The sequence below is a fragment of the Solenopsis invicta genome, chromosome 16 (genome assembly GCF_016802725.1).
Source record: "Solenopsis invicta isolate M01_SB chromosome 16, UNIL_Sinv_3.0, whole genome shotgun sequence".
In the NCBI taxonomy this organism is placed as follows: domain Eukaryota; kingdom Metazoa; phylum Arthropoda; class Insecta; order Hymenoptera; family Formicidae; genus Solenopsis; species Solenopsis invicta.
Window position 1 is genome coordinate 5,426,853 of NC_052679.1, and position 21,737 is coordinate 5,448,589.

At 34.3% G+C, this 21,737-nt stretch overlaps 5 protein-coding genes across 9 annotated transcripts; 2 read left to right on the forward strand and 3 right to left on the reverse strand.

Moving 5' to 3' along the window:
• Positions 1 to 977: 977 nt before the first annotated feature.
• LOC105203676 (dipeptidyl peptidase 3) lies at positions 978 to 5,235 on the reverse strand. 2 transcript variants are annotated; one of them, XM_011172560.3, is made up of 4 exons: positions 5,055 to 5,235; positions 3,752 to 4,049; positions 1,898 to 3,641; positions 978 to 1,766 (listed from the first exon to the last, which is right to left on the reverse strand). In XM_011172560.3, exons 2-4 carry the CDS (start codon positions 4,025 to 4,027, stop codon positions 1,615 to 1,617), a joined length of 2,172 nt encoding a protein of 723 aa, XP_011170862.1. In that variant the 5' UTR covers positions 4,028 to 4,049; positions 5,055 to 5,235; the 3' UTR covers positions 978 to 1,614. The 2 variants fall into 2 exon arrangements, with proteins under 2 accessions (XP_011170862.1, XP_011170858.2); XM_011172556.3 differs by lacking the exon at positions 5,055 to 5,235 and adding an exon at positions 4,711 to 4,879.
• On the forward strand, positions 4,976 to 7,881 carry LOC105203687 (protein FAM50 homolog). 4 transcript variants are annotated; one of them, XM_011172568.3, is made up of 5 exons: positions 5,773 to 5,932; positions 6,220 to 6,963; positions 7,155 to 7,309; positions 7,392 to 7,504; positions 7,592 to 7,881. In XM_011172568.3, the coding sequence occupies exons 2-5, from the start codon at positions 6,303 to 6,305 to the stop codon at positions 7,710 to 7,712; spliced, it is 1,050 nt and encodes a 349-aa protein (XP_011170870.1). In that variant the 5' UTR covers positions 5,773 to 5,932; positions 6,220 to 6,302; the 3' UTR covers positions 7,713 to 7,881. The 4 variants fall into 4 exon arrangements, with proteins under 4 accessions (XP_039315102.1, XP_025988754.1, XP_011170870.1 ...); XM_039459168.1 differs by lacking the exon at positions 5,773 to 5,932 and adding an exon at positions 4,976 to 5,248 and having other exon boundaries at positions 7,392 to 7,881; XM_026132969.2 differs by having other exon boundaries at positions 5,770 to 5,855; positions 7,392 to 7,881.
• LOC105203703 (CDAN1-interacting nuclease 1) lies at positions 7,149 to 10,350 on the reverse strand. Its single transcript, XM_011172583.3, has 6 exons — positions 10,046 to 10,350; positions 9,790 to 9,894; positions 9,532 to 9,662; positions 9,073 to 9,152; positions 8,885 to 8,934; positions 7,149 to 8,630 (listed from the first exon to the last, which is right to left on the reverse strand). The coding sequence occupies exons 1-6, from the start codon at positions 10,141 to 10,143 to the stop codon at positions 8,243 to 8,245; spliced, it is 852 nt and encodes a 283-aa protein (XP_011170885.1). The 5' UTR covers positions 10,144 to 10,350; the 3' UTR covers positions 7,149 to 8,242.
• A 479-nt stretch (positions 10,351 to 10,829) lies between these two features.
• LOC105203712 (G protein pathway suppressor 2) lies at positions 10,830 to 14,426 on the forward strand. The gene is made up of 8 exons (XM_011172593.3): positions 10,830 to 11,103; positions 11,304 to 11,517; positions 11,739 to 11,886; positions 11,971 to 12,085; positions 12,619 to 12,669; positions 12,789 to 12,947; positions 13,208 to 13,332; positions 13,550 to 14,426. Exons 1-8 carry the CDS (start codon positions 11,007 to 11,009, stop codon positions 13,733 to 13,735), a joined length of 1,095 nt encoding a protein of 364 aa, XP_011170895.1. The 5' UTR covers positions 10,830 to 11,006; the 3' UTR covers positions 13,736 to 14,426.
• Positions 14,427 to 14,618: 192 nt separating this feature from the next.
• On the reverse strand, positions 14,619 to 20,355 carry LOC105203723 (probable ATP-dependent RNA helicase spindle-E). Its single transcript, XM_011172603.3, has 9 exons — positions 20,107 to 20,355; positions 19,458 to 19,680; positions 19,076 to 19,373; positions 18,513 to 18,970; positions 17,818 to 18,169; positions 17,538 to 17,704; positions 15,841 to 17,451; positions 15,358 to 15,704; positions 14,619 to 14,956 (listed from the first exon to the last, which is right to left on the reverse strand). The coding sequence occupies exons 2-9, from the start codon at positions 19,671 to 19,673 to the stop codon at positions 14,773 to 14,775; spliced, it is 3,633 nt and encodes a 1,210-aa protein (XP_011170905.2). The 5' UTR covers positions 19,674 to 19,680; positions 20,107 to 20,355; the 3' UTR covers positions 14,619 to 14,772.
• Between the last annotated feature and the right edge of the window lie 1,382 nt (positions 20,356 to 21,737).

Genomic DNA, 21,737 nt, shown 5'->3' on the forward strand with positions numbered 1-21,737 from the left:
GCAAAATTTTTTCCATCAGAATGATTGTTAATTGTAATCCCCCCCAAAATTTGTAAAAGAACAATTCAATATGTTGAATAAAGATTAAAGCCCTAGATAAATAGATAATAAGTCAAATAGGAAACAAAGAATAAGGAATAGAGTACATATTATGAAAATATTTGGAATTGATTCAGAATTTTTCTATTTTTCTTAAAAAATACAATAGAAATCTAGGAAATAATTTAATAATTTTGATCAAAATCTATTCTAAAAAATTCCTTAAAATGCGTGCCCAAGTTAACTATGTTAAATAAAAAAAATTTATTCAACATTCTAAAAAACACCTCGCATGATTTTTTTGACATCATAACTACACTATGATTTTATTACATCAAATCAAGTCAATGATTTTAAATTACAAAATTCTTCTGATATGATAAAATCGTGATGCAGTAATGACGTTAATTTGACTACAATGTTCTTTGGATATTGAACTATTTCTTGTTTCCTACTTCCTATTTTGTCATTGTGTCTAAGACTTAAGAAAACCGAAAAAAATTAGAAAAGTATATAAAACATTTCTTATTCAATACATTAAACTGTTTCTTATTCTCTGTTCCCTATTCCATTTATTATGCACTGCCAAACTTATGCCCTACTTTTTGTGATTTTCTGTTATTTTCTACACTCGAAATGAAATAATGTCTTTTTTTTCTTCCGATCAGACGTTCGCAAGAAAAAGAAGGAAGATTAAAAGCGTACAAAAAGTTTAACCAGTTTATTCTGAAATTTTTTGCGCTTTACGTCTTTCTTCTTTATCTCCTTGTTCGATCAAAGATATTTTCATCGTCTTTATTTCGAGCGCAGAAAGTATAACACGATTACAATAAACAGACCTAGATAGATTTCACGTTTATGAAAAAGTAAACAAAACTTTCTCAAGTATTCTCTAGTATTTTCATGTTTGATTCATGTGAAATGTAAACGTTCCATGCACTGATTACAGATTACTCATATATTATTCAAAATAATAAAAATACAGTTAGACTTACAAATACTTCAACTCGTATTTATAAAGTAATTGTATACTCTTATATAACGTATAGAGTGCGATCCACTTGACACTACAAATGCTTCGAAATATTTTTTAATTGGTCAACTCGTAAAATTTTTTATTCTGATTGATCAAATGCTTCAAAGCATTTTTAGCATTAAATAATCACACTCATAGTTATCTTACGTAATTATCTTTGTTTTCCATACAAGCTCGGAATATTCTCAAATGCGTCTCTAACATTTAGCACTAAATTAGCTGTCCGTAAGTCTCGAACAAGACAGATAATTTAGCGATGAATGTCGCGCTAGATCAAAATATGGACCACGATATGTTATAATCCATACAGCCATATGGCCTTAAAAAAGTTAAAATCGCACATTATATGTACACATTCAACCTTGAAATTAGCAAATCATTGTTACTTCGTATAATTACTACTTCGTGTAATAAAGTGTATAAAAGTAATAATTTCCGATATGTAACATTCGTCGTTCTAGGTATACGTAAATAGCCGGACACGAGAAAGTTACATAGGATTTTTACAGAGCCATCAAACAGATGAACACTTTTTCAGATTAACGATTTGCCGACACAAAATGATGTTTGTCTTTGTTCCAGAGTTCTATCAGCGCTTGAGATACGTCTGCGCTTGGGAATCTTTCTATCCACGACTGAATAAGTCCCGTGAATGTCGACTCATAATTTTTCAGTGTCACGTTATTAGAATCTGAAGCAAATAAGACAAATTAAATTTGTAAAAGTACACAAATTGTACATACGGTCAATATAAATATTTAAATTTAAGAGCATCATAATAACATAAAAAGGGAAAATTTTAATATATTTTTTAGTACAAACCATCGACAAATGTATTCGATTGAACGAAGATCTTCCTTGGTTCCTTGCGAGACAATATCAGATCTCTCCAACGACCAAACGGATGCGGTCCGCTTTCAGGCACCTCGCTGTATTTGTTATACATTTTCGTAGCCGACTCGACGTCTCCCATACTCTTGTAAACTTGCAACTTCAGGAGAAAATCTCCGATGGCCTTCTTGCCGACCGTAAAGATCTTGCTTCGATCGACAGTCATGAGGAGGTTCTTTCCCTCCTCCGTTTCGACGACGTTGACAAAGTCCTGACCTGCCTCTAGGCACACTCTGAGCAAGATATAACGCGCTTGACAGTGAGCCTGGGACCATGTTTGCGTGGCTGGCTGATACATCTCGAAAGTCTTTGCAAAAGCACCCCACAGCAGAGACAACCAGTTCACGTATGTTATATCCTCCGCTTCCTGTCCCTCGTAACCAAATATTTTCAGTACCTCTTTTTCTAAGCTCAAGTAGAGACCGACTGCCTCTGCCCTGCACTCCTCGTATGAGGATCCTAGGGGGCCAAACTTAGAATCGTAAGTCTCCCCTTTCAAAAAGAATTTGTCTATTTTACCACCGGTAAGAGGATTCTTCACGTTGTCACGGTCAAAGTTGTAGGTATCTGGCTCCGTTTGCTTGAACAATTTACCAGTACCGTGACCGAGAAGCTCGTGCAGACCGACTTGTACCTCGAAACTGGTGACTCTGTACTTGTGCATCAATTCTTGATCGGCTTCGGATAGAAACGGAATCGCTTGAGTATCCTTCATATGGGCGTATATAACGTTACCTAACGATACATTCTTAAAGCCTTCAGACTGTCTGATCTCGTCATAATTCGGGATATTTATTCCCGACGGAATACCGGAACCCGCGAACGTTAAAACGTCTAAGGATGTAAAGTCCGGCCTCAAGAACGTGTCCTTCTCAAAATCCTTGTCCCATGGTAGCTTGGGAATGAATTCCTCAGCTCTGCTCACTAGCGTAGCGAATTTCTCGGACATTTGTCTGTTCACCATCGCCACAAAGCCCTCGAATTCTCCACGCTGACCCGCTGGATCTCGGTACGTTTCGATGAAGCCGATATAAGTCTCGATAGTCGGACCTTTATCCTTTATCCAAAGGCGAGAACCGTTTCTATGATCATCCAAAGAGCCTGTTCTAAAATGATCGATGTATTTATCCAGCATATCTTTTTCAGTCTGATTGGACGCATACTCCTTGGCTTTCTTGAGATTTTCCACGACAGGCACCATGAGTTTGCAATAATCTCCTCTTGTAATTTTAAACTTGACATTCTCGTGTGTTTCCTCGGACATTGTTATTGCAGGATCATCTGATGTCTCCATGGATGCCAGCTTTATCTCGTACGTATCGATATTGCCATTACTTGTCTTGAAGCATCTCGCGTTATAGGATTCCAATCCTTTACGTTGCATAAACGCGTTGACCCTATCTGCATCTTCTTTAGTACAATTGGCAGAAAAATAAGTTGTGACACCTTTGTCGCCTAATCCCAGTACTTTCAATTTTCCATCTAAAGAGTACACAGCATTCGATATGTTATCCCACATATCTTGCATCTCTTTAGAATTATTTTTGTAAGCCTTCGAGGCTTTCATTATTGTTTCAAACGATTTTTTCGAAAAATTGGGGATGATCTTAGTATCACCCATAGACTTGTAGTTGCCCATATTTGAAAATACCCCACAACTATAAACTAGGAAGGCCTGGAAAAACAGAAGACATTTTATCGTCATGCAAATGCTTACTCAATAATTTACAAGAAATAAATAAGAAATCAAAATAAAAGATGCACACAAGGAAAAGTTCTTCTTACAGTAAACTCATCCTCTGTAGCACCGGCACGTATCGCAGCATCTTTCAGCTCATTGATAGGCTCTGTGAGATAAATTTTATGTAACAGCACGAATATCAGTGGAGATTCTGGTGAGGTCTGTATTAACACTATCAATCCTCCATGCCATGCAGCCTGGCTCAAGTAATGCGAGTACAGCTTTTCTTTCTCTGTCAATAATTTGAACGCAGTGTCGCATTCCAGCGCGACGACAGGTTGATTGTTTGGCAATGTATACAAAGTAGTATCCACACTCATTGTCGAATACGGTCGTTGTATGCTGAAAGAAAGAAATTATACAAATCATTTAATACAAACTATCTATATGACTCAAAATATTGAAAGAAAAAGGGTAAACCAAGAATAAAATATTTAAAAATACATAAAATTTCCTACATATAATCAATTATTCCTTAATGTACCCAATCATCAGACAATGTTTTTTAACTATTTAAAAATATTATAATGAAGAATATTTGAAAAACATTTAAATATTTGGGTAATAGTCTCTATTATATTAAAAAATAGGTAAAATTTTATCAATTTTCCTGTTATTTTTATATCAAAAATCAATACTGTTTCAAAATCAACATTGCTTAAATCAATCTTGAAAGTATCTCTCAAATCTGTGATGCAATTAATGATGCAATTAATCCAGAAATCAAAAGCATCTCAGACTGTGAATTCCTTGGGATGATATCAATGAGATAGAATAATAGGATAGAATGATAGGAGATCTATTCACAACAATAGACAAGTGATGATAGACAACAACTGAAGCTTGCTTTTCTTTCAGATTCTTTGTGCTTACACGTCAGAATCAGAGTTCGACGAGTCTCACTGTTCGAGAACAATGTGTTATTCGTGAAATGTTATTTAAACTGCGGTCCAACAGGATAAAACGGGGATCTGATAAATATTTCACGTTGAGCGTGACGCACCACGAGTACAGCTTGCCGGTCGAATACCGGACGGCTTCCGCCCTGCGGGTGATCCTCGTGGCAAGCGGGGGCGTGAAACGCAATCCTCTGCGAGTCACGATTAACCTGAACGCACTCGAGATCCGCGACCTCGACATATTTACCGGACGTTCACGTCGAGAGACTCACAGATGCCGGACATCGGTGATTACAGTGAGAATGATATGGAGTAACATGTAACGTCGAATATATAAATAAACGGCTCTCGAGTGCGCTAAGTTTTGAGCGCTACACAGAAATCGCGAATCGTTGTCGTAAGAATCGTCGAGCGGTGTTTTGAGAAGCTTCGTATCTTTTTTACTTACCAAATCAACTGGATAGAAGCGACCAGGAAGAAGACGGAAGCTCTGACCAACTCTGACCGGCGGCTTTTATTGCAGAGCGAATCAGCGAATCAAGATAAATATGAATAAATAAGATAAACTCGAGCGTTATCACAAAATTCACAAAGATATGCCTGTTACTACGGGCGCTTTTCGAGTGCGCGTGCCACGTCTAGGTATTCGTAAATCAAGACTGTTCGTGATAATTGCTTTATCATTCTTTATTATATAATTTTTATATATAATAAGTTTCCTCATTCTAAATATTACAGTAGAATAAATTATTATATTTTTTTTAATATTCATGTAATTTATAATAATTTATAATTCTTTTGATTAATTTTAATAATTTTAATTTTATTTTAATTCAATAATTTATAATATAGTAACGTAGAATAATTTATCATTGCATTTTTCTTAAGTATCTATATAATTTATAATAATTTATAATAATAGTTTTTTATGTATATGAATTTCACGCATAATAGCATTCCAATTAAAGTAGTAATTTGTCTATGTAATAAATCAACAGTTAATAAATTTGGTCATTTATAAATCATAATGTTTATTACATTATTACTTAGAACAATTTTTTTTTATTTTCTGTGGGGGCCCCAAGGATACCACTAATTTATAACGTAAATGTACGTGACTGAATTCAATAAACTTCACTATTCACGTTCTAGAACCTTTCAATTTTAAACGTTTGTTTCACTGTTTTTCTTATATCAGCATGGTCGAGTGTTCGAGTGTTCGTGACATCGTGAGCGTCTGTCTGCAGATGTAATGCATATTTCTCACACAATTTTTTACTCTTTTCAATTGATTTTATTGATTGTGTTTGAAGAATTGTGCTATAGGTAATATAGAATAGAAAGTAATATTTGAATTTAAGTATTGCTTCATTGAAATCGTCGAACCAAGTATGACAGTTTTTTAAGAGTATCAGAATTTTGTGATTGTAAAAATCTTTGGTTTGAAGTTTCTTAAATGAGTTTACAATAACAATAAAATTTAAAAGATTGTATGAAAATTATGTGCTCTACACGATGTGTTTTATTTATTTTAAAAAATGATGAGTTTGAATTTTCTGTAGCATCACAATTTTTAGAGACATTGCATTATGTGTTAATATATTTTTATGCAGGTCTTAGAGGAGCTTATAATAAATTTGGTGGAGACATTAAACATCTGCTATACTTGTAAGCAGTAATTTGATTGTTCTAAATCATGGCGCATTACAAAGGAGCAGCCAGCGAAGCTGGCCGAGCCATGCAGTTGATGAAGAAACGAGAAATTGCACAGCAAGAGATAGAACTGCGAAAGAAGAAAATTGAAGATGACTTGAAGATTCATAACATAGAGAATAAGTTTGCGACTCATTACAATGCTGTTGAGCAACAATTAAAGACTTCCACAATTGGCTTGGTCACATTGAATGAAATGAAAGCAAAGCAGGAGAACATAGTGAAAGAACGCGAAAGAAAGCTTGCTCAGAAGGAACGAGAGCGAGAACAGGAAAAAGAAAGAGCATTGGCGGCTAAACAGGCGGAAAAGAACAAGCAGAAAAGGCAGATTCAAGCCCTGTCCTTTAATTTGGATGAAGATGAAGATGAAGCTGAGATTTCTGATGAGGACAACGCAGAAAAATCTATGGAATCAGAGAATGCACGATGTAACAGTCCTGAAATCAAGAAGATCAAGAAAAATCCAGATGTAGATACAAGTTTCCTGCCAGATAGGGAAAGAGAAGAAGAGGAAAATAAACTTAGAGAAGAATTGAGGCAAGAGTGGGCTACAAAGCAAAATGCATTAAAGGAGGAAGAGATCGAAATCACATTCAGTTATTGGGACGGATCTGGCCATCGTCGAAGTGTTATAATGAAGAAAGGTAAAGTATTTCAATGACCAGAAAATTGTGCAATTTTAAAAATATCTAATCTACATATGACACTCGAGCAAAATTTTCACTAATTTTATTTTGATCACTTGATTGTATCACTTGAAACATTAGCATATATGTGTGTGTATATTTTATGTTCTACTGTATACATTTGTTAAGAATTTTCTTTTTTTACACAGGAAATTCTATCTATCAGCTTCTTCAGAGATGCTTGGAAGTCCTGAGGCGTGAATTTAGTGAGCTTAAAACAGTTATGGCAGATCAATTGATGTATGTTAAGGAGGATCTTATATTACCACACCATTATACATTCTATGATTTTATTGTAACCAAGGTAAGAATATAGTGAAACTTGAATGATAAAGCTTATGAAATAACATCACAATAAAGTTTTAATATATATATTATGTAATCAGGCACGAGGAAAGAGCGGACCTTTGTTCACATTTGATGTTCACGATGACATTCGCGTTATGCATGACGCTTCTGTTGAAACTGAGGAGTCACATGCTGGAAAAGTTTTACTTAGGTATTTGTTATTAAAGGACCAGTTTAATTGTACAATTTTTTCGCATATTTTTTCTTGCATTTTGCTATATGCTTTTCATATTTTCAGATCATGGTACGAGAGGAACAAACACATTTTTCCAGCGAGTAGATGGGAACCCTTTGATCCAACGAAAAGTTACGACAAGTATACAGTGTCGGATAAAAATAAGAAGAAAGACAAGATCTGATAAACTTACAACAAATTATCCAATTCCATTTAAAGTATTCAAAAGACTGTAAAATATAATGCTAATGAATAGCTTTGTCTCATCATGTAATTGAGAGAGGTTGTAATATATTTATGTACATATTGTAGGTATATATTTTTTTTAATAGTAATTTTAGTTCCTTCAGGTATGCGATAGCATTTAATCCATTTACTCGATTAGTTGAACTAAATAATTCTCAAGATGCAAAAAAATTCATAAAAATAAAAAAAGATTAAAATATGAATAGTTTAACGATTTGAATATAATTACAATATGAAAATACAAAACCATATTTCGATCCATTTTGATAACAATCGGACCTAGAGTATCAAAACATTGATCTACGATTAGATTATCTGGAAATCCTATTTACAAGCTATTTAAATAAATATATCATCATCATAAAGATAATACATGTCTTCAGTCCAAAAATATCTGCCAATTATTTAACCTGACTTAAGAGTCGATGACTGTACAAAAATAGATATATGCGATGATATAGATTATAATTACGTACTATTCGTAGGTTTGATACAAGCTGGATTCATGTATGTAATATTTTCGGGAAAATGGTCCATTATAATAAATTTTTTCTCGGTCGATTTAGTCAAACAGTCGAGGAATCCAAACCAATAAATAACCAATCCCGATCCGAATCTATTCCAATAACTTAAGAATTGTTCCTTCATGTATTTTTGATGAACATCTATATTGCCAAATCGTGCCTTGGATTCAATCCAGTTTATCACGTAACCGTTTACTGCGATTGGTACTTCTAATTTGATATCTGGAGTTTTGTCGTATCCTCGTAATCGTAAATGTTCTTCGTTACGAAATGCAATATTTCTTTGTATCAGGCAATCTTGCAACTTGAATTCGTACTCTTGTCCTATGCATCTAAAAATACAATTTTTTTATTTCATAAAATGATTAATAAGCAATTAATATTAAACATATTTCATTTTCGTAATTTTACCATTAAAAATTTAAAAAATATAGAAAAATGAGTATCAGAACGTCTAACAAAAATTAAATATTTTTTTCATTTCTCTTAAAGACAAAAAATAAATGGAATTTTATTAAAAAAATGTCGATAATGAAAAAATTTATATAAATATAAAATTTGTTAATATATATAATAAACAACTTACATTCCCATTGCATCAGCTATAGGTCCATACAGATCATCATATAATGTGCACTGAAAAAAGAAAATTGTAAGCTCTTTCCAAAATTTTCATTTTCTCTTTAAGACATATAAATTAATAATTGCTATTGTAACTAAAATATGTTAAATCAGATTGGCTATAAAATAATCTATAATCAAGATAATAATTACCAAATAAATTTCATATGCGAGAACCTTGTCATCAATTAAAGTAGTATCCTTGAACAGCTTAGAAATTAGATTTTTTGAAACTAAAATAAAATTTTGCATTTCTTCAGTCTAAAAATATCTGCCAATTATTTAACCTGACTTAGGCCTAATTTTTCATTATCTAGTTAACTTATGGTTAAACTTAACTTGATGTTTTAGTCAATAAGCTTTACCTATGGCATCATCACGGATGAAGTCCATTGGATAAAGCATCAGGTAAAATTTAACCATCAGTTAATCAGATAAAGAAAAACCAAGCCATTAGAGTCAATTCTGTAACCTAAACAATGTTATGGTATCGTTGCACAGCTATTAAGTAATATAAAAAAACTTGAGAAACGATACCATAACATTGTTAAGGTTAAAATCAACCCTTTAATCTATCAGCAATTAGTTTTTAAGCTATTAATCATTGATTACCATTTGCATTGTCGCGCATGCAATACTTTTCCAAAATGTTACGTGCCAACAGAGCCGGTGCAGCGTCGATCTCTTTTGCTATCCTTAGCAGAATGCCTATTGGCTCTCCATGCCGTACCGCTTCCAAGTAACTGTAATTTATAAAAGACACGTTATACAGTAAAACAAAGACAAAATATGGGACTTAAAAAGAAATATATAAATATTGTTTCCCATATTGTATAACTATTTGGAATAATTTTATTGAAACCACTTTACCTGTCATAATAACTTTTATTATTCCCAAAGAGTCTGACATGGTTGTTTTTCATTTTCTGTTGTATTTCTAAAGATAGGATGCTGTATAGCGTGTTCGGGTGAATGCTGTATTTTAAGTAATTTCAATATTAACAACATAAACAGATAACACAATTACGTTGGGTTGGTTTTTAATTGAAGGATTAATTGATCAGCAAATTGTTTAACCTCAAGACTTATTTTCTTTTCGATTATTAATGAAAAAAGGAATTCTTACTCATTATATTTTTCCTTTAACATTTTGGCGCAATCTCTCGACAGGCCCCGAAAATTACGAATCATCATCATTATTTCATTATACATTTCGGTCTTCATTGTTTATGTCGATTATTCATAACCTCGCTGGGAGACTTCGTGCTTGTCCGCACATGAGCTGACAGCTGACATGAGCTCATGAGCTTATTGATAATATTGATACGAGCTGATACGAGCCAGTCCGCACTTCACGTAAGGTTAGATCAACGTGATCGACATTTCGCGCATGCGCGGTGCAGCAGCAAAATACAGGGGTGTATGCTGAGTATTTTGTTAACATAAAATTTTTTTCTTTTATAATGTAAACAAAAATTCATTAAACGTTGTTTTATCAAAAGTTTGATAACATAAAAATAAAATTTAGCACTTGGCTGAAAATTCATATCGATTTAACTTTTTGTCATTTCCTAAATTCTTAGAAGATGTAAAAAATAAAAAAAGAATAAGTTAAATCGAGATTAAAGTTAATAGAAATAAACTGTCTGACTACATACAATATTTATAATAAATCTTTATAAGTATTTGTTACTATTTTTTAAATATTATAAAAATATCTTATAATTTTTATTTTATAAACATTTTTATAATATTTATGATAAATCTTTATGATAAATCTGTTTAATCTAAAATTACAAAAGTATTTAGAAAATGTTCAAAGAATTATTGTAAATATTTGGCGAATCTTGCCTGGAGCACGTAATTTGATACAACTCGTATATATGCACTTTATATGTATATGCGAGTATTCACTTGTATGTGTGTACGTCGCCATAACCCTTAGAGTACCGCGGATTCGTACGTTGCGAGGATGAAACTCCGGAGCTATTTTGACCAACAACGTAATTAGAACGGAAAAATTGATTTATCGGCAATTCAGTAAATAAATAACGCCGGACAAGTGATTCTAAGACACTGTCGAAAAGATGCCGGCGATACTAGTTGGACCGCCGCAACGCAATGAACAAATGTGGCAGGCTTTAAAGACTCATATTATGAGAGAACGACAACGAAAGAAACAAGGTGCTTTTTATACCTGTCTCTCTGTGTTACAATTGAAATACTCCACACACTATGGATTTTCTCTTGTTCTAATATTTCTAAATCTATTTTTTGAATCGTTGCAAGTAGTTTGAAAATTACCTGTGCATTGGAGTTTCTTCTAAGAAACTGATTTGTACAAATTATCCAAGAATCTCAATCATTCTCCGCATGTATTTCAGAACAAGAAGCCGATGCCGAGGAGGAACGCTTACGCAAGGAGAGAGAGCGTCAGCAGAAACAAGATGTAATGACATTAGGCGAAACACGAGAGCAAATCTCAAATCTGGACAATGAACTGTCTCAATTGAAAGCAGAGAAGCATCAATTGTTTCTACAATTAAAGAAAGTACTAAACGAGGATGACAGAAGGCGACAGCTCATAAAAGAGACTAGGTTTGCAGTCATCTCATTTGCAATTTATGAAATTTGAAAAATTATTTTTTTTTTTAATTATAGAATGAGAAGACTTAGAATATTTCAGAATTCATATGAAAAATTCTAAGAAAAGATTTTCTTAGTATTTAAAGTATGACAATTTGTATAAAAAGTTTGAGGCAAATTTTTACCCTAGTATCATATGTAATATATTTGTAAGATGAAATTTTGCTCACCAGCGTTTGCTCGGAAGTCTCTACAACAGTAGGAGGGTATCCTGCGACAGGTCCAAGAGTGGTACATCCACAATTGTTTTTACCATTACCACGTAGCAGCAGTCCTCTCTACAAGGTTGCTGTTGGTACACCGACACATCTGTTATCAAGTGTAAGTGAAATTTTCGCATTGATATTACTATACTATAGATATTTTTTGAAGTGAATTTTACATTTTAATTTTTTGTGTTTATAGGGGACTTTAAAGAGGACCCATACCCCATCGCCGCCGCCTGCTGCATCTTCGTATCACAGCGCATATGGCTACAAACCGCCACCATCTATCCCAAGCTACAATCCACCTCCTCCTAGTAAGTATATAAATACCGGCATCAGAATTTAATGTAATGTGACGAAAACGAATTTTAAGTAGGTATATTAAAAGCATTAATGTTGTCAAAAATGCACTAACGCTCATATTCACAGTCCTTCCTTGAAAAACGAGGATTTCTTGTTACTGTCTGTCTTTGTCTCACGTACTATGTTTTACCCTATGTAAAACAAAGACAGGAACAAGAAATTTTCATTTCTTAAGGAAGGACTATAAATACAGATATAAATTTCATGCACATACTTTTTAGTTATAGATACATTAAATTTAATGTTAACTTCAAAATACATTGATTTTTATGACTTTTTTTGACAGTGTATATATCTTACAAGAGATAGATAATTTCCTTCGCACATATTTGTATTTATACCCATTGGGAATAATCATCAAAATCTTAAAAAAAAGACAAGTTTAAATACTTTATAAATTAGCTTTTAAATGATAATATTATAATTTTCTTACATATTTAAGTCTTGAAGATAATATTGATGCTTTGTATTTGTGCCTGTGTAGAATCTGAGGATGCTAGGAGATCCGGTGATGCCCGAGCAGTTCTTTGGAATAGTAAGTAAAATTTTTTTCTTTTACATCCCTTTTTGCCTTCTAAAAGATATGAGCATTTTCCCCCGTTTTTGTACGTTATCTGATCATTTATCTTCATTACTCTTCTTCTCATTCAACAGAGAATAATCAGTACTCCGCATCGAATTTTTACTCAGCGCCTGCAGGCCAAAGTGTTTACAGTTATTCCGCACCTGTGTCACAATCGTCTCGAGAATCCTCAGAATCCAAGCCCGTTTATCTTTCGGGCGGTAGAGCACCATTAGCTACGCATCAGACTGGTAAAAAAGATTAACTTATCAACGTTATGTTGCGTTACCTTAGAAGAAATTAGTAAATTTAAAAAAGGATTAAAGAGAAGAAAAAAAAACAGAGTGGATGTTTCACTGGAAGTAAAAAGAATATTAAATTTAAGACTAAGATTTGGGTTCAGCTAATTTTTAAATAAAACCGAAAAGTATGATAATGGTTAAAGAACAAGTTTTATCTAAAATGAAAAGATATAATAAAATTTTATAAATTAAAAAATTATGATTTATAGCATATGTAACTAATTTGCACTCGATGGAGCATAAGGGCGCTTACGGCGAAGACAAGTTTTATCTCCGACCGACAAATCACGTTACCGTTCACGGAGGAGCTATCCCGATTCAACAACCACCTCAGGTCACGTTAATACACTACTATCCTTTCCTATTTTTTTTTTATATTGTGTTTAGAAAGCATGGAAAAAAGTTGCTGAAAAAATTCTGTAGAATGAATTTTTCATCAAGTTTGACAGTAACTATTTTACATATACATCTATTATAGTACCCTTTTTTTTTATAAAAATGTTATTGTACATTGCGTGTATTTAAACTTTCATTTTTGTCTATTAATATAGGGAGCCAAAACAGGTGGGATTACTTCGGGTTATCCTGTGCGAGCACCTCAACCGCCACCACCTAGTTCATATCCGCCGCCACCGCCACCGTCTCCTGGTACCTATGTGAGTGGTTCAGCTGCCAACGTTCCTGGTAGGCTATTGTATACGCAACCTAGTGCTCGCTACCTTCAACGGGAGATATAGAATCATATTCTTTAATGAAAGATTTTAATCTTTAACATCTTTTCGTTCTTTCCCATGCAGGGTGTAGAATATTAAAATGTCTATAGAATTGCAATCTGCGTTTAATGAACTGAGCAATAATACTTATTGTTAGTCGATATTTATTTATATTTTGTAAAACACTATGTAAATTAATGCACTTTAAACATATAGTATAAAGAATTAATTGTCTGAAATTAAATTAAAAAAGAAAAGTACTTTTAATCAAAATTTACATCTTATTTATGCTATTTTCAAGTATCAAAATATTTTAATATTGTTTTATTTTTTTAATTTTTTTACACAAAATTACCAATCAGCTCAAAGTTAAAAAAAAGATTGTTTTTAGAATTTTCAATTTATATTGAAGCAGTTATTTTTAGAAATGACTTTGAAACATTATTTTGTGAAAATATGTGATTCGCATATAATTGATCTTTTTTCCTGCGTTTTCCTGTTGCGTTTATTAAATAATGAATTTCATTAAATATATCAAGTGCAATTGTGAAAAAAATGCATATGTATAAAGTGTAGATTATATACTCCCCACGCAAATCACAACTTAAAGATTATTATACGAAGCAGTGTAATTTTAATTATAAAATAGTAAAATTTATAATTATATAATTTGGTCGTGTATGTGACAAAAAAATATAATGCAAAGTATAATACATAATGCATACATATTTTATATCTATAATCTATACATCTATAAAAAGCTTATATTTATATGTTTAAAAAACTGAAATAAATTTGTTATTTTATAAAAAAAAATAACATGTATTTAATTGTGAAATAAGAATAAAAAAAATATTACATAAAAAAAATTTCTTTTCTTATCTTATGTTCAAAATAAATTCCTAGATGTATTACAAATAGTAACATTGTACTTTTTATTTATTTACAAAAGAAACCTTATTCATATAAAAAAATATCACAAATTGTTATAAACTAAATAAAGTCATGTCATAAAATAAATCAAAAAGACAAATTAAAGGCACAGAGATTTACTTATTGTATTATAGCCTCAGTTTTTCCATTATACTCTGCAGATCTTCTCCAAAATCAGTAGTTGTGTCTATCGTTTGTAGTTTCATTGTATGCTGCTTTGAACACAAATGTGCACGAAGATTAATGATGCCACATGATTCTATCCTACACAGTTTGCAATAAACGGGTTCAATGCTTGTTTCACGCGGGTCCCTGTGCATAAAAAAACAAAATATTAACATTATATTAATAAAAACATTATATAATAAAAACAAATAACGTTTACATGTTTTGAATAATCTACATTTAATGAAATACATTTATTAAATATTTCAAAGTTAATTTACAAAAGGAATGTGTTGTAAATTAATTTGTTGCTCAACAATCAAACACGCAATATTTTTAGCAAAAGAATTTTTGGGTGTATTTTATTACAGGCATTGTTTGGTAAAATTAAATAATGAGACATTTGTATTTGATTTGAAAGTACTCTGATAAATACATGTGAGAAAAATGTTTTAAAAACACAATTTTGTAATTTTGCTAAATGATTCCTTCAAATAAATTCATAAATATATAAAGTTATTCAAATAAGCTGTAATAATATCACTTACTGATAAGCTGTAGCCTCTAACTCTAACAGATGCATGATCATTTCTTCGAGTTTTTTGTTTCCTTCGTTTAATTCCAATGCTCTATGCAAACCGTATACATTACTTTTCTTCGAGGTTTCTCGAGCAGGCACGAGAAACATGAAATTATCATATCGGTTCCACTTGTCAAAGTCATTAACTGGAACTGATTGTAATCTCTTACGGGTTTGATATATAATATCTTTGTATGCTTTTTTAATTTGATTTTGGCAATTTATAGTCATCTCGTGATGAGCCTCATCATCCACAATTTCAGATAGAGTATTAAAGTGCATCGCAACGTTCATCCAATGTCGCAACTTATTAATCTATCAACAGAATTTTTACAGATTTATATTAATTGCATTCATCTAAACAAATTTTAAACAAAAGAAAATTCAAGTTGAACATATTTTAGCATATCGTGTAAAATAATTAAAATATTTTGAACATTAGATAACATACCATTCGCAAATCATTCATCGTGATCTCGACATCAAACATGATTTCTAAATCATGATCCGGAAAAAAGCTTTTCCCCGTACTAAAATCGTATCCGAGTCCACACAGAGCGCCTGTGTAACAAGTGCCCAAAGGGCTACGACGTAGTTCCATATACGGCGTGAAAATTAAGGTGATCAGCGATGTAAGACCGGGTGTATTAGGTAAGAGAGTCGTGTGCCGTAGAATCAGATGCGATATATTCTTAGAGTCTCGAGTGATGGTTTGCGCCACCAAAAAAAGCCCTTTTGGATTATCCGGACAAGTATCGAGTAAAACCGAGTTCACCGACGTACGGTCCACGCTCACTCTTTTTATCATTCCCCTGGACACCAAATGGACCAGCTGAATCTCTATCGGTGAGAAAGGACCTTGCAATATCACTTTGGATTGATATTCGTCTTCTTTCGGTAAAGCTGGATACGGCTTTTTATCGTACATGTATCTTTTTACACACAAATTCTCCTGATGAGGAAGCATTTGAAACAAAAGTTCTTCATATTCTTTCGTAAGCCCAAGTTCTTTAGCTCGGCGATTAGCGTCTATCTGGTTCATTAACTCTATCTTAATTGGCATCCGACAATGTCTCAGCTTGACGCAATTTCGAACGAAAGTGTAATCGTTCGGCATGCGATTCTTTTGCTCGTATTCGATGTAAACGCGAGTTGATCCGTCGAAGGATACAGTTATGTTATCATTGTCTTTGAGATCCATATGCCGTCCAAAGATTTCCTGGAACCTTCTAGCATATACTGACCCAGGTTGTTTGCTCGGCCAGCCTCGTAGGACAATAGTATTCATAGGATTGCGGTAAGCCAGCATCTTCTCTATTTCCTGCTTGCGCTCATTTATATTATATGGAAATTTAATAAAATAATTCGGATAAAATGCACCGGCGATTATACATTTAAGTACAAAAGCGCGCTCAATATTGAGACTTTCCCAAGTGATTTTTTCAGGACCCACAGTCTCTGTTATGCCAAAGTTGCGCAACTTATACGTTATGTCAGATATAAAGGCGTCAATCTCGCGTAATGATCTCACGCGAAGGCTCTTTCGTCGTGCCCATTCTTTTTCCTGATGAGGAGTATTTATACGGCGATTTGCTTTGTCGTTTCGCCATACTTTGAAGGCATTTAAACAGGCTAGGCTATCGCTATCGGAATTGGCGGACCAATACATTTTCTCATAATAGGTTGTCTCCGATTCGAAGAGGCCGATGTTGAACATATCCTTAACGGTCATGCTTGCCGCGATAATAATCGCGTCCGACAAAACATCGAAAAGATGACCTAGGACAATCAGCTTCGTCACATGTACGTCTAACGGAAGAGAGGCCATTACACGACCCAAGGGCGTCATGTCCCCATCAAATTCGTGTGTGCTCTTTTTAAGCAACGCGCCGACTTCCTTCAATGTTAATATAGTGTCCCGTATATTGCTGAGATTCGGTGGATCCAGAGAAAGAGCGAGAAGAGCCTTTGGTTCACCCATATCCAGCATTTTCGTCTTAAGAATTACATTTGCGAGCGGAGCCCTGAGCATCTCTGGAAGAGACTCTTCCGCCAACACCTTCTGTAATTTTCAAGACAATAATTTACAAATTCTGCAAAGAAAGTCAAGGTCGACGACGACATTTCAATGTTAGAAACTATTCTCACCTCGTAAAATGCTCTTGGCACCATTCTGAATACTCTGCCGTCCATCACGCGGCCTGTACGTCCGGCACGTTGTTGACAACTTGATTTGCTTGCCCAACAAAATTGTAGGCATTGGTAATTAGTTCCAGGCTCGGTGACAAGAAGTTTTGTCAGGCAAAAATCGATCACTGAATAAAAAGAAGTGATAAATTATGTGTCTGTAAGTAATTCTATTCAATTCATAGATAAAATTGGTCCAACAGAAATAAATATTGCTCAATTTCAATTGAGTACAGCATACCGAATTTAACATCTGGCACAGTAATACTACTCTCGGCAATGTTCGTCGATAATATGATACGCCGGTGATTTTTAGGTGGCTTCTTAAATACATTTTCTTGCTCCTCAGTCGAGATCAATGAATGTAAAATAAGTATATCCCATTTTGCATCCACATACTTCTCAGACTGAAGAATATTACGCATCTCTTCAATTTCGGCAAATCCTGGTAGAAATATTAGCACGGCAGATCTATTGTACTCATCGCTATCATCGTTCTTTTGGTTCTCAATACTGTCGAAAACACTTAAAATACGCGCGGAAAACTCCGCAACAGCACTCAAGAATTTTGGTTCCTCGGTTATTTGTGGAATCTATCGAGAAATATATATTTTCACAATATATTTTCCATGACTAATTTTTTTTTGTTAATTGTCGAAATAAAAAAAAAGAAAGAGAAATAGATTATTTATAAACAATATTCTTATTCTGTTACATAAAGAATACTAATAAATCTTTAAATTAATAAAAATTATTTGTATATATGTTAGTTCATAATCATAAGCAATGGTAATCTTTGATTTAAGAATAAAATCCTGTTAACATACAAAATTTTTTCTTTCCTCCATCTCTGAAGTAGATAATGATTGTGCTTATCTCTTGGACAATGAAACGATCAATCATGCTTCGATCACGTGCAAGAAGATATATACTTACACTGCCCAAATTATCCAACTCATCTATATAATATATCGAGATGTTGAAGGGGCTACTCTTGGGGATATCAATAATCGGTGCGGCTACAAGTTCATTTTCCAAAGGCGTTGAAAAATACACCGAAAATTTCTCCACGTCGATGGTCGCAGACATCAGTATGACTTTAACCATTGTGGAGTTTGTTCGTAATAATTTTCTCACTACGAGCAAAAGGAAATCCATGTCTTCGTCGCGTTCGTGTACTTCATCTAATATAACATGAGTGTAATCCATCATGTGTTTTTTGTTTGTGAGCTTATTTAAGAGTACACCGGTCGTGCAATATGTAATGCGAGTGTCGTGGCATATGTTTTTGATCAAACCCATTTGATAGCCCACAATTGTACCAACGGTCCAATCTCTCTCTTGACAGACCCGCTTTGCGACACTCATAGCGGCAATACGTCTAGGCTGCGTTACTACAAAATACAAAAGCTCATGTATGAGAATGATAAAATGCTAATTAAAGTAATAGTCTATCAAATGTTTGGAAAATACAATCTAAATCTAAATAAAAAATCTACCTATAATGTTGCAATGTTGTTTCTTTTCATACATGGCGTCAAGAATAAGTTGCGGCACCTGCGTCGTTTTTCCGCAACCTGTGGAACCGCGAATAATAACAACGGAATTGCTCGAAATCATGGATACAACTTTGTTTCTCAATTCAAGAATAGGTAAATTGGTCTTGGGTCGATGCGCAAAGTTGTATGAACTGTACAGTTGAGCTGCATCTCGCTTGCGAATCTCCATTACATCTCCAGACACTTCTGACACAGTGTCCATATAATCATTATTGCTAAAAAATATGCTGTTTTTCAACTGCAAGAAGTGGCAAGAAAGACAAAGATGAGCAAAATATAGACTTTAATATTAGTGCATATTTTAATATCTTTGCTACATTACCTTTATGTAATCTTCCTCATCTTTTCGAACATATTCTTCAATATAGGCTGTCTCTGATTCCACTGTGGCACAAGAATCTAATTCTTTATCCAGCCTAGATGATCCACCTTGATTCGTGTATCTCCGACTAGAAGGAGCTGGCATAACTATCCTCAAAGGCTCTGGTGTTTTATACATATTCAAAATACTGTCCACCAAATTATCCATTTTATCCATGATTGACCTGTTTAATATCAGAGATCATCATTATTCACACTAAATCACAAAGTTTCTATAAAAATTTATACAAATTCCTACCGACTGCATTAAATATGTTTGTAAAGTATATTATTTTATCAGTAATACTAAAGATATGGAGATGTATTAATTCTATCATCATTTTAATTCATCTTATTTTTCTTAATAATACAAAACAATTTTTTTCTTTATCGAGTGCTTTTAATCCTAAAAGGGTTGTTTATTGCACAATACAGAACAAAAACGTAGACTGACAGTATTTTTCTTAAATAAGAAAAAGGAAATTCTATATCTTTTATGAGATCTTAATCTAGTTTTTTACGCTAATAAAATTAATATGTTAATGATACATTACACAGGAAAATAAGAGTAAATAAGAAATTAGAAAAATTGCATTTAGTAGCATATTAACCTCCAAACCACAGAGTAATGATGCAAAGACAAGTGTTACAGAAAAATATCAAAATAAATCACAATAATAAGTTTAGCAAAACTTATTCCTGTTTTCTTTTCGCTCTTGCTCTCTTTTCAAATGACATATCATTCAGAAGCACGTCTTCGTCTGGAAATTTGAGTAACTTGGATCACTGGATCAGGATCAAATGCGTTCCAGGAAAAACAGATACCTCGAGAATCGTCATGTCGCTAATGTCAGCTAATGTCGCTATTCGCGCTATTCGTAGTTCGTAGGTTTGAATCTCGCCAATCCTACGCCAGTGCAAACGCCATCTATCAATTAACGTTAACTCGCTTGCTATCAGATGTGATACCAAATGTAATTGGTTGGATTTAAAAGTAAGAACCAATTACGCAACTTCTACTTTGCCGCTCGATTCTAGAATTGGACTCGCTCGCAAGAAGTGCAAGTAATACGCGAGTCATAGAATTGACTGCGGAAAGATATGATGTGCAATAAACGACGATTTATCAACAACATTATTGCCATCCGTGAAATTTATATATTCGAAACGTATTACGCGTGTAGCACCAATCGATCGTACATCTTGAACGCATTTAGTCGCATCTGCAATTAGATACTGAATTGACTCGCATCGTGGAGCGTCATGCGAGAACGCCGGGAACGCAGCACCGATGAACTCCAAGTCGAGTGGCGTCGCAACGCATTTGGCTGGTATAGTTGGTAAATAAAATCCTGTTTAGCTCCACTTTTGACGTTAGTCGATCGTAACGTATACCCATGCAACTTTTGTACACTGGTGACCTTTCGTGGCACGTATCTCGCGAGACTTGTGCGATGATCAAAATCCGTCAAGATTTGCACTTGCTCCTTGCAATAATCTTCTTTCTGCGTCGAAAACTCGGGATATGAGACGGCGGAGAAGATGTAAAACACGATTAAACGCGACGCAACTTCGCACAATACGACATCGCATCCGACTGACGACGAATGTTAATTGGCACGATAATTTACTTCGCTTCCGACACTCCACGAAACTCTCGAAACACTCGCTCGCGTTAAAAACTCGTACGGGACGACGAGGATGCGAGTTGAAATGCGCCGCGACCTCAGTCGTGCTCCCTAACCGACCGATTGCTGGCACTGCGTAGCAGCGGCGGTAGCGACGCAGCGGCGCGCTGGCGCATGCGCGTGGCCACGCGCCAGTCACTTCGCTACGCACTACGCAGTGCCAGCAGTCGGTCGGTTAGGGAGCACGGCGGAAGGTCGCGGTGCGTCGCAGCTAGTCGCAGCGCATTTCAACTCGTATCCTCGTCATCCCGTACGGGTGTTTGATGCGAGCGAGTGTTTCGAGAGTGTCGTGGACTGCCGAAAATGATGTGTCGGCCTTCGTGTCCGACATCCGTCGTGTCGAATGCATGGTGCAAAGTCGTGTCGCGTTCAATCATACGTGTTTCGCAGCTTCTCCGTTGCCTCTTGTTCCGAGTTTCCGACTCGCGTGAGCACCAGGAGGGTTTCGAGAGTTTCAAAAACGAAGGCTCGCGCGTTCGTGCCAAGTATGAATCAAGGCGAATCATCGTGAGGAGGCACATATCACGCGTAATTAATTCAAACGCGCGGTAAAT

What these genes read in the sequence shown, in the direction of transcription:
- LOC105203703 (XM_011172583.3), bottom strand. Translation starts at nt 10,143, where the DNA reads ATGAAGACCGAAATGTATAATGAAATAATGATGATGATTCGTAATTTT. An exon ending in TCGCATATGAAATTTATTTG is followed by an intron (nt 8,935 to 9,072) that starts GTAATTATTATC and finishes TTCTTTTTTCAG; the next exon opens with TGCACATTATATGATGATCT. An exon ending in ATAGCTGATGCAATGGGAAT is followed by an intron (nt 8,631 to 8,884) that starts GTAAGTTGTTTA and finishes TTGTATTTTTAG; the next exon opens with ATGCATAGGACAAGAGTACG.
- LOC105203712 (XM_011172593.3), top strand. Translation starts at nt 11,007, where the DNA reads ATGCCGGCGATACTAGTTGGACCGCCGCAACGCAATGAACAAATGTGG. An exon ending in ACGACAACGAAAGAAACAAG is followed by an intron (nt 11,104 to 11,303) that starts GTGCTTTTTATA and finishes CATGTATTTCAG; the next exon opens with AACAAGAAGCCGATGCCGAG. An exon ending in ATTAGCTACGCATCAGACTG is followed by an intron (nt 12,948 to 13,207) that starts GTAAAAAAGATT and finishes TATGATTTATAG; the next exon opens with CATATGTAACTAATTTGCAC.
- LOC105203676 (XM_011172556.3), bottom strand. Translation starts at nt 4,847, where the DNA reads ATGTCGAGGTCGCGGATCTCGAGTGCGTTCAGGTTAATCGTGACTCGC. An exon ending in ACCGGCAAGCTGTACTCGTG is followed by an intron (nt 4,050 to 4,710) that starts GTGCGTCACGCT and finishes TCTTTCTTTCAG; the next exon opens with CATACAACGACCGTATTCGA. An exon ending in ATCGAATACATTTGTCGATG is followed by an intron (nt 1,767 to 1,897) that starts GTTTGTACTAAA and finishes TATTTGCTTCAG; the next exon opens with ATTCTAATAACGTGACACTG.
- LOC105203687 (XM_039459168.1), top strand. Translation starts at nt 6,303, where the DNA reads ATGGCGCATTACAAAGGAGCAGCCAGCGAAGCTGGCCGAGCCATGCAG. An exon ending in AAGTGTTATAATGAAGAAAG is followed by an intron (nt 6,964 to 7,154) that starts GTAAAGTATTTC and finishes TTTTTTACACAG; the next exon opens with GAAATTCTATCTATCAGCTT. An exon ending in ATGATTTTATTGTAACCAAG is followed by an intron (nt 7,310 to 7,391) that starts GTAAGAATATAG and finishes TTATGTAATCAG; the next exon opens with GCACGAGGAAAGAGCGGACC.
- LOC105203723 (XM_011172603.3), bottom strand. Translation starts at nt 19,673, where the DNA reads ATGGATAAAATGGATAATTTGGTGGACAGTATTTTGAATATGTATAAA. An exon ending in ACAACATTGCAACATTATAG is followed by an intron (nt 18,971 to 19,075) that starts GTAGATTTTTTA and finishes TGTATTTTGTAG; the next exon opens with TAACGCAGCCTAGACGTATT. An exon ending in AGTTGGATAATTTGGGCAGT is followed by an intron (nt 18,170 to 18,512) that starts GTAAGTATATAT and finishes ATTTCTCGATAG; the next exon opens with ATTCCACAAATAACCGAGGA.